Raw genomic sequence first — 16,484 nt, forward strand, 5'->3', positions numbered from 1 at the left:
TAATGTATTTTAGCTTGTTAATGAAACCAACAGTTATTTAAAGGTATGTTACATTTTAAATTCTATTAATATAAACTGTAATGATATAGGAAAAACAAATCGATATTTTAAAATTAAATTTCTTGGACATTATAGAAATTAAAAACATAATAAATTACATTAATGCAATATGGCAGACCACCTAACAAACAACAAACATTCATTCTATATCTGATATTAAAATAAATTTAGAAATATTAGAAATTAATAAAAAAGGACAAAAAATTTACATAGAAAAATATTACATAAATAAATACAAACAAATATCAATCTGATAAACCATCAGTCAATGTATGAGGGGACAATCTTATAAAAACAGCAACAGATAGTAATGCTCACAAAATAAATTAATATGCAATGTTCATTATAATATTACAATAATGTAATAAACATTATATGTGCATGTTTTATTTTAGTATTTTAATTTTTAACATTTTAATATTTTTAATAAGTAATTTAATTATAAATAATACAATCGTGACCGAGGACACGGGATCCCTCAAAAGTACTTTTATGATACAGTTAAAGTAAAATTTGTCTTATCTCAATATTCTGTACTAAGTGGTTTATATTAATAAAATTAAAAATACAACCTAACAATACAGTTTATAAAACTCCTAATATCTGTTCAGAGTTGTGATAACATTTATGAATTTGAATATTGGTAATACTGATACCGTTAAAAACAAAAAGTATGAAGGATAACTCAATGAATGAATCAGTTGTTTATACCTTTACAAAGGTATAAACAACCGATTCAACACTCTCAACAACAAGTTCATTTTCTCCTGTAATGAACTTTAAGAGTATATTTTATTTATTTTTTTTTAATGATTTATTTGCAAGATAAACTGAGAGATTATGAATGGGAATATTATGTAGGAATTTTATAGCATTTGAACCTAGCCAGAATTTGATCCTAGATTCTTACATACGAGAAGCAGAGATTCTATGATCTCTTTAAGCAAATTATTTATTTAAATGAACACTTTTTTACAAGATATGAAAATTAAAAATAACGAGAATTTTAATTTTTATGAAAAAGAATTTACTTATTCTTCTATATTTATACCGTCCCTTCAAAGAAGTCTTCCTGAAATGCGACACACTTATGCATTTCTTCAAATCTTCAAAATATTTGTGAAAAGCATTTTTTTAAAATAACCTTACTAAGTTCAATTAGATGCTTTTTTTTATTTCATTTATTGTCACAAATCAGTGGAAACAAGAAGAAAGTCACAGGGTGCCTTTTTTGGAGAACTTGGAAGCTGTGACATTAGTATGGTGTTATTTTTTACTAAACAATCACAAATTAATAGTGAACTATTAAATTTGTCATTTTTTTTATCACACCCCATATAAATTATTAAGTCAACAGTAATTGTAGGACATCATCTTAAAATTAATAATGTATTAATTAAATTATACACAGTTCATTACCATTCCCGACTTTTGGTTATCCAACAGGTACAACATTCAGAGATATTCAAAAATAACCAATTACTACCATAAAAACATGTCTTTATCTTGTATTCAGAAATAAAACAATAAAATTTAAAATTAAATTTTAAATGCAAAAAATAATCTGATATACACAATACCTATACTATTATACAGAGGAAGAGGGTCTTTGTTTATTTGGGATAAACAAAAAAAAGTACTCGATCAATCACAACCAAATTTTTACCCATGCTTCGTGACATAACTGAGAAGGTTTCACCTTGAAAAAAATACACATATATATTATATAATGTATGTATGTAGTAGTGGAGATTTGCCGGTTGAAGCACAAATTAATGAACTGAATTAATAAACTGTGAACAGTGTGTAATAACTGTAAAGGCTGAATTTGAAATGAATGATTTGAACCAATCAAAAGAATAATATTGCAAAAATGACAAATTAAATTTACATTAAATAAAATAATATTAAATGCATTTAAAAAAATTGTTTGTTAACAGTAATGGATTTCCTGTGGGGACAGTGTGCAAGGCTGAAGTGGTGTGGTATGCAAGCCCCTCGTGGGAGGCTAGATCAATCATCACCATCATCTGGTAACAAACATAGTGCCCCTGGGGGGCTGTTTTGAGAGGTGCAATGGGGTGCTCTTACTTGTATATCCTCTGCAAACAATAATCTTATTTTCAAAATTCAAACAGGGTATTTGTAAGTAGGTTGAAGGCTAATTTTTGCATGCATCAGGTACATTCTTGATCTAACAGATCATGATAATTCAGAAATGTACATATATATGTAAAGTTTGTCTGTTTGTTTGTTATCACATCATGCGAGAATCTACTGACCAATTACAAATTTGCAAGATACATTCATGTTATCCCAGGGAAGGTTTTAAGCAATCGACCGAGGCCCTAACTCCCATGAAGGTTAAGATATTAAAAATATTCACTTAGGGTGAAATTGTGAATTAAAGATATTCATTAAGAAAGAAATAGATTAATCCTTTACTCCATTACTATATTTCTGCCACTATGACAAAGAAATAACTTATGAATTTTTCATCTTTGAAGGTGTGTGTACTTTAGTTGCTATTATTCTATCTTTTGTAATTTAGTTTCTTTTACAATTTTCTATAAAACCTGTGTACTACTATATTATTATTTATCAGTATTATTCTCACAACCATGAGGATAACATATAGTGTGGGAATCCAGGGAGTGGAGCCCTCTGGGTAAATGGGAATGGTGACCGAAGCAAGCTCTGCAGCCACGGGGTAGACCCCAGGAGACCTTAAGGTGCCCCTGAGTTGGCTCCAGGATTCACCTGGGCTGGCTGACCTGATCTGCGAGAGTCCAGGTCCTGGCTAGACGGACCGACTAGTATATATATACACACACACACACACACACACACAACAAAAAGTTACCTGTTTTTCAATACAGAAATACTTAAGTGTATTAATAAATATTTATGGCCACTCCAGCAAAAGGAGCACTTAATTCAATTCAGAAATTTTTCATTATAAGCCACACAACAAATTCTATTCCATATTTTATTAGATCTACCAGATGTAAAAAAACCACCATGCAGAGTTTGAAAACACACATGAATATGCACTCACAAGAGGAGGTGAAAATCAACAGCTTCAAAGCAAATATTCTAACATATTCACTAACAAGTAACTATATATGGTAAATATACAAGGAGTATCTCTAAAGTAACGACTGCTGGGAAATTTCTCTTCTTAAGGTTGGTGAACCTGTGTCGTTCATGGCCACTGTAGTAATGTGCACACTGCATTATTGTCTGTAAGTTGTCACGTTGTAGTATCTTTGATTACGTGTGAGCTATATCATTATAAACTGAATAGGAAAATTGATGTTGCCACCGACTGTGAAATACATGGAGTCATACATTTTTTAAACCATCAAAACGTTAAGCTGGCTGAAATTCAAGGCAGTTGCTTGATGTGTATGGTGATAATGTAATGAATAAAAGAAATGCTCGAAAATGGTGTGAAACGTTTAAAAATAACAGAAATAGTGTCCACGATGAAGAACATTCGGTGAGGCCCTCAATAATCACCAAGGACCTGTTAAAATGTGTCGATGATGAAATCAGAAAAGATCGTCGCTAAACGATTTCCGATCTGGCCCTTCTTTTTCCTGATGTTTCAAGAGCTGTTATCGGTCGCATTGTTCATGACCATTTAGGCTTCAGGAAACTTTGTGCACATTGGATGCCACATGTCTTAACGAAACATCATAAAAAAATGCAAATGGGAACTGCTTTGGAATTTTTGATGTGCTACACAGAAAAAGGTGACGAGTTCCTTAATTCAATTGTTACCGGCAATGAAACATGAATTTTGTATTACAAACTAGAGAGAAAATGGTAGTCAAAAGAATGGCAACATTCTCAGTCACCAACTAGACCACCAACAAAGGTCAAGCCACAGCATTTGGATGCAAACTGATGGTCACAGTCTTTTGGGATTGGTTTGGAATACTGCCGATTGATTTCATGCCATGTGAAATGACTATAAATGCAGAAGCCTACTGCGAAACTCTATGTAAGTTACAGTATACCATTCAAAATTGGCAACGTGGGCGGCTGACCAACAGTGTCGTCCTGCTGCATGATAATGCACGTCCACATGTTGCAGGTCCGACACATGATTTACTGAGAACATTTGGATGGGGAATTTACAATCGCTCACCATATAGTTTGGACTTAGCACCTTCTGATTTCTGGTTACCATTTGTTTAGGAAATTGAAACAATTTTTGAGTTGTAAGCAATTTGAGGGAGATGGTGAACTTAAAAATACTGTTAATCAGTGGCTAAATGGATTGGCGGCAGAAGAATATGACGAGGGTATATTGAAGCTGGTGTATCGCTATGATAAATGTCTTAATTCATGTGTCGATTATATAGAGAAGTAGTATAATTTATGTAGTTTAAGAAAAATAAAATATATGTATAAAGTCTTCAGAATAAATTTTTAAATTTTATTTTTTTACGTTTTCAAAAACGGTCTTTACTTTAACAGAGATAACCTCTCATATAATAATAACTGCACAAAACAACCACTTTCGATGGACTGTTTTCATAACAAAAATGATACTCTTTCCATTACAGATTAATTTGAATCTACCTTCCTTACACTTTTCTCCCAGCATATCAATGATGCATTGGTGGAATCTAAAGGGCATAGAACAGATCAACTGAAATATTAATTCAGTGGGATCTTCCAAAAGAATCTAAAAGAATCTGAAATATTTCAAAAAAGATTTACTTCTTCAATAAAAGTGGAATTTGAACAGCATTTGATTGATGATTTTACTATTATCCTTCGATACATATTTTTTAAGAAAAATAAAAAAATGTTTCAAAATATATAGAACTATGCTTCAAGATCTTTTTGATTCTGTTTCATGGTTCCTTTATCAGTGAACTTGAAGAAGATTGAAAACTACTAATGGTGCTCAGTTGATAGTTGATAGGTGTAATTCTTAGGATGCAACTGAATACCAAATTTCATCTAAATTTTGTACACAATAATAGAACATGTATACACATACAGTACAGAATGTTTTTTAATCAAATTCATTGTCTTAGTATTTTGAGATCATAGCTTCTACATACTACAAGTAAAATCTGTAGAATAGCTTCCTGAGCATATCACCTGGAAGCACAAGTTTTAAATGTGAATGCAGTCATTTTAATTTTCTTAAGAAAACATTATCATACTCATTATCAATATCAACAAATTTATAAAAATTATATTAAAATAACAATTGTTTAAAACAACTGTTAGAGTGATTTTCTTTAAAAAATTTAAAAATAATTTTTGAGTTCACAGAAAAGCTTAAAAAACAAAGTTAAAAAATGTCTAATCCTTTATATTTTAACAAATATTTAAATACAGCAGTTACTAACATGTCTATTTAGTACTTTAGAAAACTGTTTACTACTGTTCAAAAATCAGTTCAATGAGATGACTAGAGATGAAGAGGTCTTTTCCTTTTCCTGTTTAGCCTCCAGTAATTACCTTTTAGATAATACTTCAGAGGATGAATGAATGAGTGTAAATGAAGTGTAGTCTTATACTGTCTCAGTTCAACCACTAAAGAACACCGGTATCCACAATCTAGTATTCAAATCTGTGTAAAAATAACTGACTTTAATAGTACTTGAATGCTGGAACTCTCGACTTCCAAATCAGCTGATTTGGGAAGACTCGTTCACCACTAGACCAATCCGGTGGGTTAGAGATGAAGAGGTCAGTTTTTTAAAAGCCTCACTACCATCAAAACAAAATGAATTTCATGAGGCCAAATATAAAAGTTTACATAGTAACAATATATTTTTGACATGTTTTACAAAGATTGCTGAGAAATAGCAGAAAAATGGAAAATTAAGGGTGTAAAATGCCATGTTTTCCATCTCTTTTTCTTTAAACATGAAAAATTTGTACCTTTGTATTGAACCATATCTTGATAAAAACAACAATAAACAGAACTAGCTTTAATCTGGTATATATTATATTTCTTTTTGTATAAAATTATACAGCTCAAATCCCGGTACCTTATTTCATTAGCCAGACTATAGAATGGTGAAACTGGATGGCATAAAAAAAATAATGAAATTTGCTTACACACTTAAAAAGGCCAGCATAATTTTCCCAGCTTCGTCCCTGACCGATTTTTATTTAAAATATAGTTATAGTCTTGTAATACTAATAACTTTAGTCAACATTTAAAATACAACTGCGAAAAAGATCAAAATGTTCAGTAAAACAATTTGGGTCTGATTTGACCCCTTTGAATAAATGAAGCTTTTACTTTAAAATTATACAGTATAAAAAATACAATTGAGAGAAAAATTAAAATTCTTAGTTAAAGATTTTTGTTCCACAATTGACTTCCCTGATTTAAAATTATACTGTGCAATAGAATGTATAATAGAAGAGTACACTGCTAAAAATAAAAAAATTTTGTAAAGAATTTTGGGTCCCACTTAACATCCTTTCTTAATACTTACCTCATATAATATTTTTAATAGCCACAACTTGAAGAAATATTACTGAGGTTCAATTTCTGAAAAGTTTTATTTTTATTTCTCATAGCTTTATAATTTCTGAAAATAATTCAATAAACTTTTTAGATTCTTAAGTCGGAACCATGAGACTATTATTTTTAAACTATTTTTTTTAAAAAGTTCCCTTGTCCATTTCGCTTATAAACTACAGCTGAATATTCAAACTTGAAAATTAAAGTATTAAAAAATAGATACTTTCAAAACAGGTCCCATTCAGCCAACTTGTTTTTTAAGGTTTAAAAGTTTATTTATTGGAGTAATTATTTACTTCAGCCCGATTTGGTGCAATATTATTCAACAAAGCTAAAAAAAATTATAATTTACTAAAATAAGAAATATAAGTACTGTGATGCAACCTTGTTCAACGCAGTAAAAACATTAGACCAACTCTAGGTTATATATAAACCAACGGTTTGTGCTAATTTCAACATTTTTCATCAATGAGTTTTTGAGATATAAGGCAAACGTTATTAAAAAAAAAGTGTTGAATAATCCCATCCATAAATCAGATTGACTTTAAACATTCAAGTTAATCTGATTTTTGACAATCAATTTTCTTCAATCTAATTTTTTTGAAGTCAACAAACTAATTTTCTATAACCACTATGCAAAAAATCAAAAATTCAAAATTGCAAAAATCATCCCTCTCTTTTTTTTAATTTTCTCCATAATTTAATATAAAGGAACTTTTTGGGTCATTTTCAAATAAATTATGTTGAGCCAGTCTGCAGATATTAATCAAAATATAGGCCAACACATGTACAAACATCCTCTAGAAATGTCTACGGACGTTTTTGTTTTTTGGACTAAAAGGATCTTGAAATGTCAACATATGCAAAAACCCTAATGCCCAAATTATTAATCCAAAATCGCTCTATATAGCTATTCTGATGTAATAAAAATACAGCTGTATCCATAAAGTAAAAATTGTACAATATTATACAATTTATAAAAAAATTATTCACAAAATAACAACATAAAAAAACATAATGTTCACTAAAAAATCTTAGTAACAAGATACTTATGGGTTAATACACTTGTTGTGTTTAATGGATACTACATATATGTACTTCTCATATATATATATATATGCAGATGATTCCAAACTGCACAGCAATCTCTTGAGAGATGGTTCTATAGCCAAAAATAAGAAAAAAAAGTTTACAAGCAAAGGTCAGAAAATGGTTCGACAGTGAGTTTCAGTTTGCAAAACATTTAGCCTTGTTTTCTGCTCCCTCTGTGAAATTAAAACCTTACTAAAATTCTTGCAGTACAAATCGAGGGGTAAATTTGGTACTTCCTTATGGTTTTTGATCTAAGAAACTGAATAAAAGTAGTCCCAGACCTCTACTCACTGAGGTTTTAAGAACCAAAATAAATAAGCGAGACAAAACACAAAAATGTTTTGTAAGAAAATACACTGTTTTAGATTTGGAGTAAATTAACTTTGTTAATTTACTAATAAACAAATAAATTATGGTTACTTGTGTTTCCCATCATGGTCAGAGGATGTTTACTCAGGATGCACTGTTCCCCTGGACCCTCTCTATGTTCATTTAACTTAGTTTGAGAGAAAATTAATGATAAATAAAAATTAAAGTTTGTTCAATTTATAAAAAATAACACATGTCTGTAATTTCTTCAAAGCAACAGTTTAGTCAGTATAGAATCTTTTGAGTGATCTGAAGAATCTTCAAAATAATAGGCCTAAATCTTAAAAATACCAGTAATAGCTATTACGGTTTATGAAGGACAGGTAACCGTCACCCTTATGAATTATTTTGCCCAGTTCTTAGCATTACTCGACAAACACCACTAGCAGGTGACCACCCTTCCGTTTCTCTTCTTTTTTTATTATTTTTTTTTATTTTATGTTCTTTTGTCAAGTAACTGAAGGCAGGTCCAACCAGCCGTGTCACACATACAGTTACAGCGGCAGCAGCTGTGCTGGTTAAGTCACTGCATCATACATCGTTGCACCCCTTAAAAGATTGAAATTCAAAAAACCAAAAATTGTTTTTAGATATTTATCTGAAGAGTATTTTCAAACCCAAATTTAGTGAATACATCGTTTAGTATAATTGGAAATGGGAAAAATTTGCAATCGGTGTTCAAAATTTTTTACCTTTCTTAACCCCTTTCAAAGTCAAATTTTGGAAAATCTGGAAATTGGTTTTTAGATATTCACGTAAAGATTACACACAAGAAATATCAGGTAGATATCTTCATTTGTTACCAACAAATTCAAAAAAATTGTAATTTCATTTTTACTCTATTTTAACACTTAAAACTCTGAATTTAAAAATATCCTTTCTTAATGTGCACTTACACAGTAAGAAATTACAAAATACAAATTTTTATCAGTATTTATCTTCAGTAATTTTTGCTGGGAGTTGATTATGAATTAATCAAGACATGTTGTTATGAATAATATTGGAAACTAACAATAGTGAAACGTAGGAAAAAGTATTCTATAAGTAACTTATCTACCACATAAATAATGAAAACATAAATTTCTAAACAAAATATCTTCACAAAAATTATACATAGTTTATTTTCTACTCATTTTAAAATAATACAGTAAACTAATCATATAGCTTCACAATCACAAGTGCATTACGATATCACTGAAATAAAACACTTGTTTTAAATGAGCTCATGTAAGCATTTAAAAAATAATACACTAACAGAATTATTTTTTTTTAAAATAATATATCTAGTTACTTACTTCATTCTTAAAATTATTTTGAAAATCAGTCGGAAATATATTTTTCCTGAGATTTCCTAAAGTACGTTGTCGTTCCATTGAGGTATCAAATGGTACAAGTAACTCAAATAATATAAGTCCCAATGAATATATATCAACTTTATAGTTATATAACTTTCCTTCCACCTATAAAAAAAAAAATTGCATAAAATTTTAAGTAATTAATCCAATTTCAGATTATTGATAATACAAATGAAAATGAGTGCATACCACAGTAACATTTAAAATTAACTTAAATTAATGAAGTAAGAATCATTGAATCAAAAATCAATGTAATAATTATACTGCAAAAATCTCATAACAAGCTGAATCACAATTTAATATAATATCATTTAATTATGAATTGAAAGAAATGTAAGCAAAATCGAAACGTCAGCGTGGAGGTCCTTTAAAAGTATCGTTCACAACTTTTTTTAAAATCATAAATCCCCAACTATCATGGGCTTGTGGGTTAGTCATACAAATATATAGGGGTGAAAATATCCATAAAATTAATTTCTTGGATTCACACCTGAATTTCTTTATGGAAAATCTTGGTCCATCAGTGGCAATCACAGGGTATGTATGCTTCCATCAGGTTATGTATGCTTCCATCATCAAATCTCAGTCATGGAAAACTTTTACCATCATGTTTTTTTTTAATAACATTGGTTACTGGAAGGGGGAATTGAAAGGACTGACTTTATTTGATAGCCACTTCTAGGCATTACAGAATTAAATTCTTTAAAAGTTTTGTAGCAAAATTTTTATTTTTTTACTGGTAATTTAATGTAGTTATTGTATATCAAACCTAAAAAAAAAATTGGGTTTTACAACACTATTTTTTTAAAAAATATTTTACAATAATTTTCTTTAAACTTACTAGAGATACAGTTCAGTTTTAGTTAATTTTTTCAGGTCAAGAACCATACGAAACCATCAATTTTACCTTAACTTCCAAAAATTTCAGTATGACTTAATTCAGTATGGTTTCAACTACTCTGAGGCTTACAAATAACAGAATATACATAAATATATATATATTTTAATACTCAAATAATATTATATTATAATTATAATATTAATATTATATGAAATATAAATCAACAAAACACAATTTTGGGCTAGTTAAACTTACAGTCCTCCCTCCTTGCAGTCCTTCAATACTTTTTCATATGAAATTCTACATATTTATTGCATTAAAATGCATTCTTTTAATCTATTGTCACTATTTCAAATTATGTTTTAAATTTTGAATTATATAATGAGAAAATAAGTAAATTTTTCTCTTATAATAATAATTTTGCGGCATATTGAAATATATGAAATAAAACAAATAGCAATATTTAATTGTGTTGGTGAAATTATAAAAAAAAAATGTATATAAAGCAAATAAAAAATACCAAAATAATTATACTAAAATAAAACAGCAAAAAGATAACACAAAGGTTAATAAAATTAGTTTATAACTAAAATACTATTACACAAATAAAATAATAAAAAAAATGATTAATGTATATGATAAAAATCATGTAAATCAAATAATCACATTATAAAATATTTTAAAAATTAGTAGAGAGGAATTAAGAAGAGGAATAAACAAAAGTAAATGTAACGAATGTAATTGTTGGGGAAAGTTACAAAAATAAAATTACAAATAGCTCGTTTTTGCCAAAAGAAAATTGGACTTTATTTTTAACAGAATGAAAATCAGAATTATATAACAAAGTTCATAAAAACAAAAAAAAAACATAAATACACTATTACATATTATCGTTTTGTTAAGACAAATGCTTTGCACAAAATCTCCTTGTGCGATATTTATATACAACAATCCTTAAGTAAAGTATAGGTAAACTTATTACATTAAATATTTCTTTTACATAAACACAGTGTGTAATAACAATACAGAGTATAATAATAGTATCTTATTGTTTAACAGAGGATTACCTTAATATTTAGTAGACAATTACTGTTTTTTGTTAATGGAAAACAAATATCTTGATACTCACTGGCACAAAATGTAATCTGGATTATCACAATAAAAAGTTCAACCGATGTTTATTGTAGAATGAAAAAAGATCAATATATTGATATTCACTTACAGAGGATGTAATCTGGATTATAATAACAAAGAGTTTAACGGACAAAAAACACTAATATCTTGATATTTGGTTGCACAAAATATAATCTCACAATCGTGGATCTTATATATGTCTACATGAGTTCCTTTAAGTTAATATTTTATAATGCAGTTATAGAGAAGAAAAAGCACAAAGATAATGTTTAAAGGATCTTTAACATACAATAAAAAGATTCATAGTTGAAGAATATGTGAAAATTTACTGTTAACTAAATGAAGTGTAAACTTTGATGAGAAAGACTGAGAGAGAGAGAGAGAGACGATGTTCAGAGAGAGACTGTGAGAGATGATGGTCAGAGAGAGAGACGACACAACGAGAGACTGCTAAAGCAGAAGTGAGAGTGATGAAGAAGAGAAGAAGAAGTGAAAAGAAGTAAAGAGAAGTGACAAGAAGTGAAAAAAGTGACCTGACTCTAGTGGTGAGTCGGCTTATATAATGAAGGTGGAGCCGAGTGAACTGTAAAGAGCCTAGTGATGTCGATAGAAGCTGAGTGCATCCGAAAGGAGCTGTGTGATCTGTGAAGAGCCGCTAAATCGTTAGGCGCCGAGTCCATCCAAAAGGAGCCGAGTGAATGTAACATGTTTACGTTTAGTTCTTAGTCTTTTTTTTTATTTTAGTTTTTTTAAACATTATACACATGAAATAATACAGAATTAAATCTTAATAAATAATCAATACAAAAGTCATAAACAAAAATCAACTGAGCATATGTATGTTGAATGGAATGCATTAATTTCAGTGTATGAACAAATTTCTTATTTATAATTAAAATATTCATTAGATCGAAATACTGTTGAATTTTAGATGAAAATAAGTCAAATATCAAACCAGTTTAAATAACTTAAAAACTGCTTTACACAATGGCGTAAACAGTAATAATATTGATATTGGTAAAACCAATAGATAATTTACAAAAAGATTTATAGAACATTATACAGCACACAAAAACCAAAAAGTATATATATAAAAAAAGTATTTATATCCAAGGTAGCTGACCATCTACTACAATGCAAGCAAATTGTTACAGATTGCAAAAATAATTTAGATATTTTGGAGATTTATAATATAATAAAAAATGAAATTCTCAAGAAACATTACATTATAAATAAAAACAAAAATATAAATTGATAAACCACCAGATCATATTCGAAGATGATGATTTAATTAAAAAAATAAGAAAAATACAATTTAACAGTTGGCAATAATGAAATTAGATTAAAGGAAAGTATACGTATTAAAGATTACATCATTCCATTACTGTTAAAAAATTTATATATTATATGTTCACTATATTATTCAAAATTTTAAAATATAAAACATAATTTCAAATAAAATGAAAAAAAATTAAAAGAATATGTTTTAATGTAATAAATGTAAAATTTAATATTACTGAAGATGCAGGATACCATGAAAACTAGTTATTGGAAATTAAGTTTATAAGTGTAACTTATTTACTGTATCTTGGTGGTATATATTTCATATAATATTAAATATATATACTGTTTGCAAGTTTGTCTTGTTCTTGCGACAGAACCTAACTATTATCAGTACACTGACAACACTGTCAAAAAAACAAAACACTTTAAAAATAAATTAAATAAAGAATAATAAATACATCCACTGTAATAAAATTACTTACACAGGAAGACACAAACAGGTGCAGGAAAAAAAGAAGAAAAGGAAGACAATCATGATGAAAAAGGGTTTCTGGTGGATCTGAAGGATACTAATATTAGATTTCTTCATTACCTGTTCAGGACTCATATAAAGATGAGTACCAACACGAGCAGTGTGCTTTTCATTATTCTTTGTTCCAAACGATTTATTATTACTATCCGGAGTAGTATCTTGTGGTGACCATGCAGTATCACCATTTTCTACCATAGCAGTTACAAGACCAAAATCTCCCACTTTAATCTGACCATCCAGAGAAAAGAATATGTTTGATGGCTAAAATAAATAAATAAAAAGTCTAACTGATGGTTATTATCAAAAAAATTACTATTTTTAACCATAATTATAATAATAAAACACTACAAAAAAAAATTAATTTCCAAAATAGCATAACAATTGTCAGTAAATAAGGTTGTATAGGATATAGTCTTATTTTGCTAATCAAAAGATAACAATAGAAATTTATACATGAACAACATTAGCCACAAGTTTTATTACTTAAAACATTTACTTTAACTCTTTCCAGTTCACATAAACCTAACCCACCGGGTTGGTCTAGTGGTGAACACATCTTCTAAATCAGCTGATTTAGAAGTCGAGAGTTCCAGCGTTCAAGTCCTAGTAAAGCCAGTTATTTTTACGCGGACTTGAATACTAGATCGTGTATATCGGTGTTATTTGGTGGTTGGGTTTCAATTAACCACACATCTCAGAAATGGTCGAACTGAGAATGTACAAGACTACACTTCATTTACACTCATACATATCATCCAAATTCATCCTCTGAAGTATTATCTGAACCTTAGTATTATCTGTTACCGGAGGCTAAACAGGAAAAAGAAAATAAGTTCACATAAACCTGCCTGGTTCATGAAACTCAGGGAGATTCACGAGTAGATTTTGACAATGAAAAATAAGAAATTTTAAAAATAGATAAAAATATATCTAAGGTAAAAAACATCTCAGCAAACTAAACAAATTCCTAAAAAATAAAATAAGAAATACATTTTTCTCTTTGAAAAACCAAAAATGAGAACTGTAATGTAAGAAAGACTTCCGCGAGTGCTATAACATGACAAAAAATGTTTCATAATTTGTTTTACCCCCCCCCCGCCAAAATAATTTGTTATCACCTTTCTGGTGTTGAAAATGTTCAGCCTGTGAGTTTCTTCCTTGTCAGTGTGAAGTGACAAGGAAGTTTCTTCCTTGTCAGTTTTTGTTCTTGATTTTTTCATTTATTTTTATCTTGTCTATGGTGTCTTCTGGTGTAAGACCAACTTCCTCCAGATCTTCTCTTATCCATCTTCATCATGTTTTGGTGTTTTTTGAGTCAAGATTGTACTGCACTAGCTGTTTTAGAAGTCTTGAATCTTGCATCCTCATGGTGTGTCCAAAGAACCCTAGTCTCCTCTTACACATGGTATAAATGTTAATTCTTTGTACACACACGACTTTGTTAGGCACGATCCACCACTGCCCATCTTTATGGTACTTTTTGTTGACACAGGTTCTTCCAATTCTTCCTTCAATTTTCTGGAGTCTGCCAGTCTTTGTTTGTTCAGGTGAATGAGTGTTTCCGCTGCATATGTGGCTTCTGGTTTTATAACTGTGTTGTAGTGTCTTACTTTTGTATTTATGGATAGACATATTTTTTACAACAGATGTATCAAATTAATTTTTGTGCTTTAGCTAGTTTGTTCTTGTTTGGATTGTGGTTTTTTATTTAGGTTGTTATTATTTCTTGAGGAATTTAAACTGGCTTACTTTTTTTTTCTTTATTACTGCTGTTCATGTTTACTTCTTTTAATTATGTTAGTATTTGGGGTATAATTTCTGTCTTTATGAATGATGTTTTGAGACCAATTTTATTTGCAATGTTTTCAATGTCTTGAGTTCTAACATCTGTCTTTTAGCTTCGTTGATGTCATTTGCTCATAGTCCCAAGTCGTTGATGAAACCAACGCATTTATTTTGATTTTTTGACCTACTTTGGGGGCATTTTTTGAGCCTTTTCATTATTACCATAATTCCATAATTACCATTTCCAGAGCACAATTAAATAGTAGCAGTGAGAGTCCATCGTCTTGGCACAATCCTGTTTTGATTTCAAATGGTTCCAAGAGTTCATCTCTGAATTTCACTTGTGACTTAATATTTGTGAGGATCAGTTTTATCATGTTTATTAATTTGGGATGTAGTCTGAGGCATCTTACATCCTAAATGTAAGCCGCCTTACATTTTAAGTAGGGATTCTCTGTGGATGCAGTCATATGCTTTCTTGAAGTCTACAAACGTTATCACCATGTCTCTGCTTCTTTATCTGTTGAGAAACAGATAATTATTAGCTTGAGACTCATGATCTGGTCTGGACAGCTCCCCCAGGATCTGAAACCTCCCTAGTATTCTCCTAGTTCTTTCTCGAGTTGTAAACTGATCATCTTGAGCATGATTTTTGTAATAATTTTGTATGTTGTCTAGAAGTGAGATTCCCCTGTAGTTTTAGGGTTTGTTTTGTCTGCTTTTTTTGTGTAACAAGTGAATGAGGGCTGTTGTCCAGTGTTCCTGGTAGTTCTTCTATTATCCAGATGTTGATGAAAGGTGATTACTGCTGGTCTTTCTTTATGTTTCCAAATCTCTACAAAGTCTGATTTTCTCCTACCGCTTTGTAATTCTTCATCTCACCCAGTGTATGGTAGACTTCTTTTATTGTGGGAGGGTTGATGATTTCTGGTGGTGTTATTGGATGCTGGCGTTGAACTTTAGGATTTCTGTCAGTTCTTTCCAATTTAGGAATTTGCTGAAATATTTAGCTAGGATTTCTGTGTTGTCTTTAATGTTATGGGCCAGATTATGGTTTTCATTCTTCATTAGGGAGTTCATATTTTTGGAGTTGTTTTTTAAAGATTTTTTCACAGTCTCTCGACTATAATTTGTTGAATTCTTCTTCTATTGATTTCAGTGTGTCTTTATGGTGGTGTTTTTATTTTCCTTAGGGTTCAGGTGGTTTATTTTCTTTGTTTTACTAGATTTTGGAAGAATGTTTCTAATTCTTGAAATTGGTGTAATAACCATGCTTGATGTCTCTTCTCCACTGTTTCGTTGCATTCACTGTTCCACCATTGTTGCTTTGGGGTTTTATTGGGGCAAATTCTTCTGCAAATTGTTTAGGGTTGTTGACTAGGTCTTCAAGTCTATTCATGATTGTTAATTTTTTGGTAATTTTCATTCTTGATTGGTTGGGAAGTCTATTTTTCTTTTAGTTTTAAGGGATTGGTTTTGTTGCTTCCCTTGAGGAGTGAATTTAATTTTAATTTTCACTGC

At 29.7% G+C, this 16,484-nt stretch overlaps 1 protein-coding gene across 3 annotated transcripts in view; it reads right to left on the bottom strand.

Moving 5' to 3' along the window:
* Positions 1 to 16,484, bottom strand: part of PEK (pancreatic eIF-2alpha kinase) — a 112,347-nt gene that overhangs the window by 14,679 nt on the left and 81,184 nt on the right. For all 3 annotated transcript variants that reach the window (XM_075365695.1, XM_075365694.1, XM_075365696.1), the window contains exons 13-14: positions 13,239 to 13,439; positions 9,328 to 9,492 (exon numbers count right to left, since the gene is read on the bottom strand). In XM_075365695.1, the coding sequence (XP_075221810.1) occupies positions 9,328 to 9,492; positions 13,239 to 13,439 (366 nt within the window). The remainder of the gene's footprint in view (positions 1 to 9,327; positions 9,493 to 13,238; positions 13,440 to 16,484) is intronic.

The sequence above is a fragment of the Lycorma delicatula genome, chromosome 5, assembly GCF_047948215.1.
Source record: "Lycorma delicatula isolate Av1 chromosome 5, ASM4794821v1, whole genome shotgun sequence".
In the NCBI taxonomy this organism is placed as follows: domain Eukaryota; kingdom Metazoa; phylum Arthropoda; class Insecta; order Hemiptera; family Fulgoridae; genus Lycorma; species Lycorma delicatula.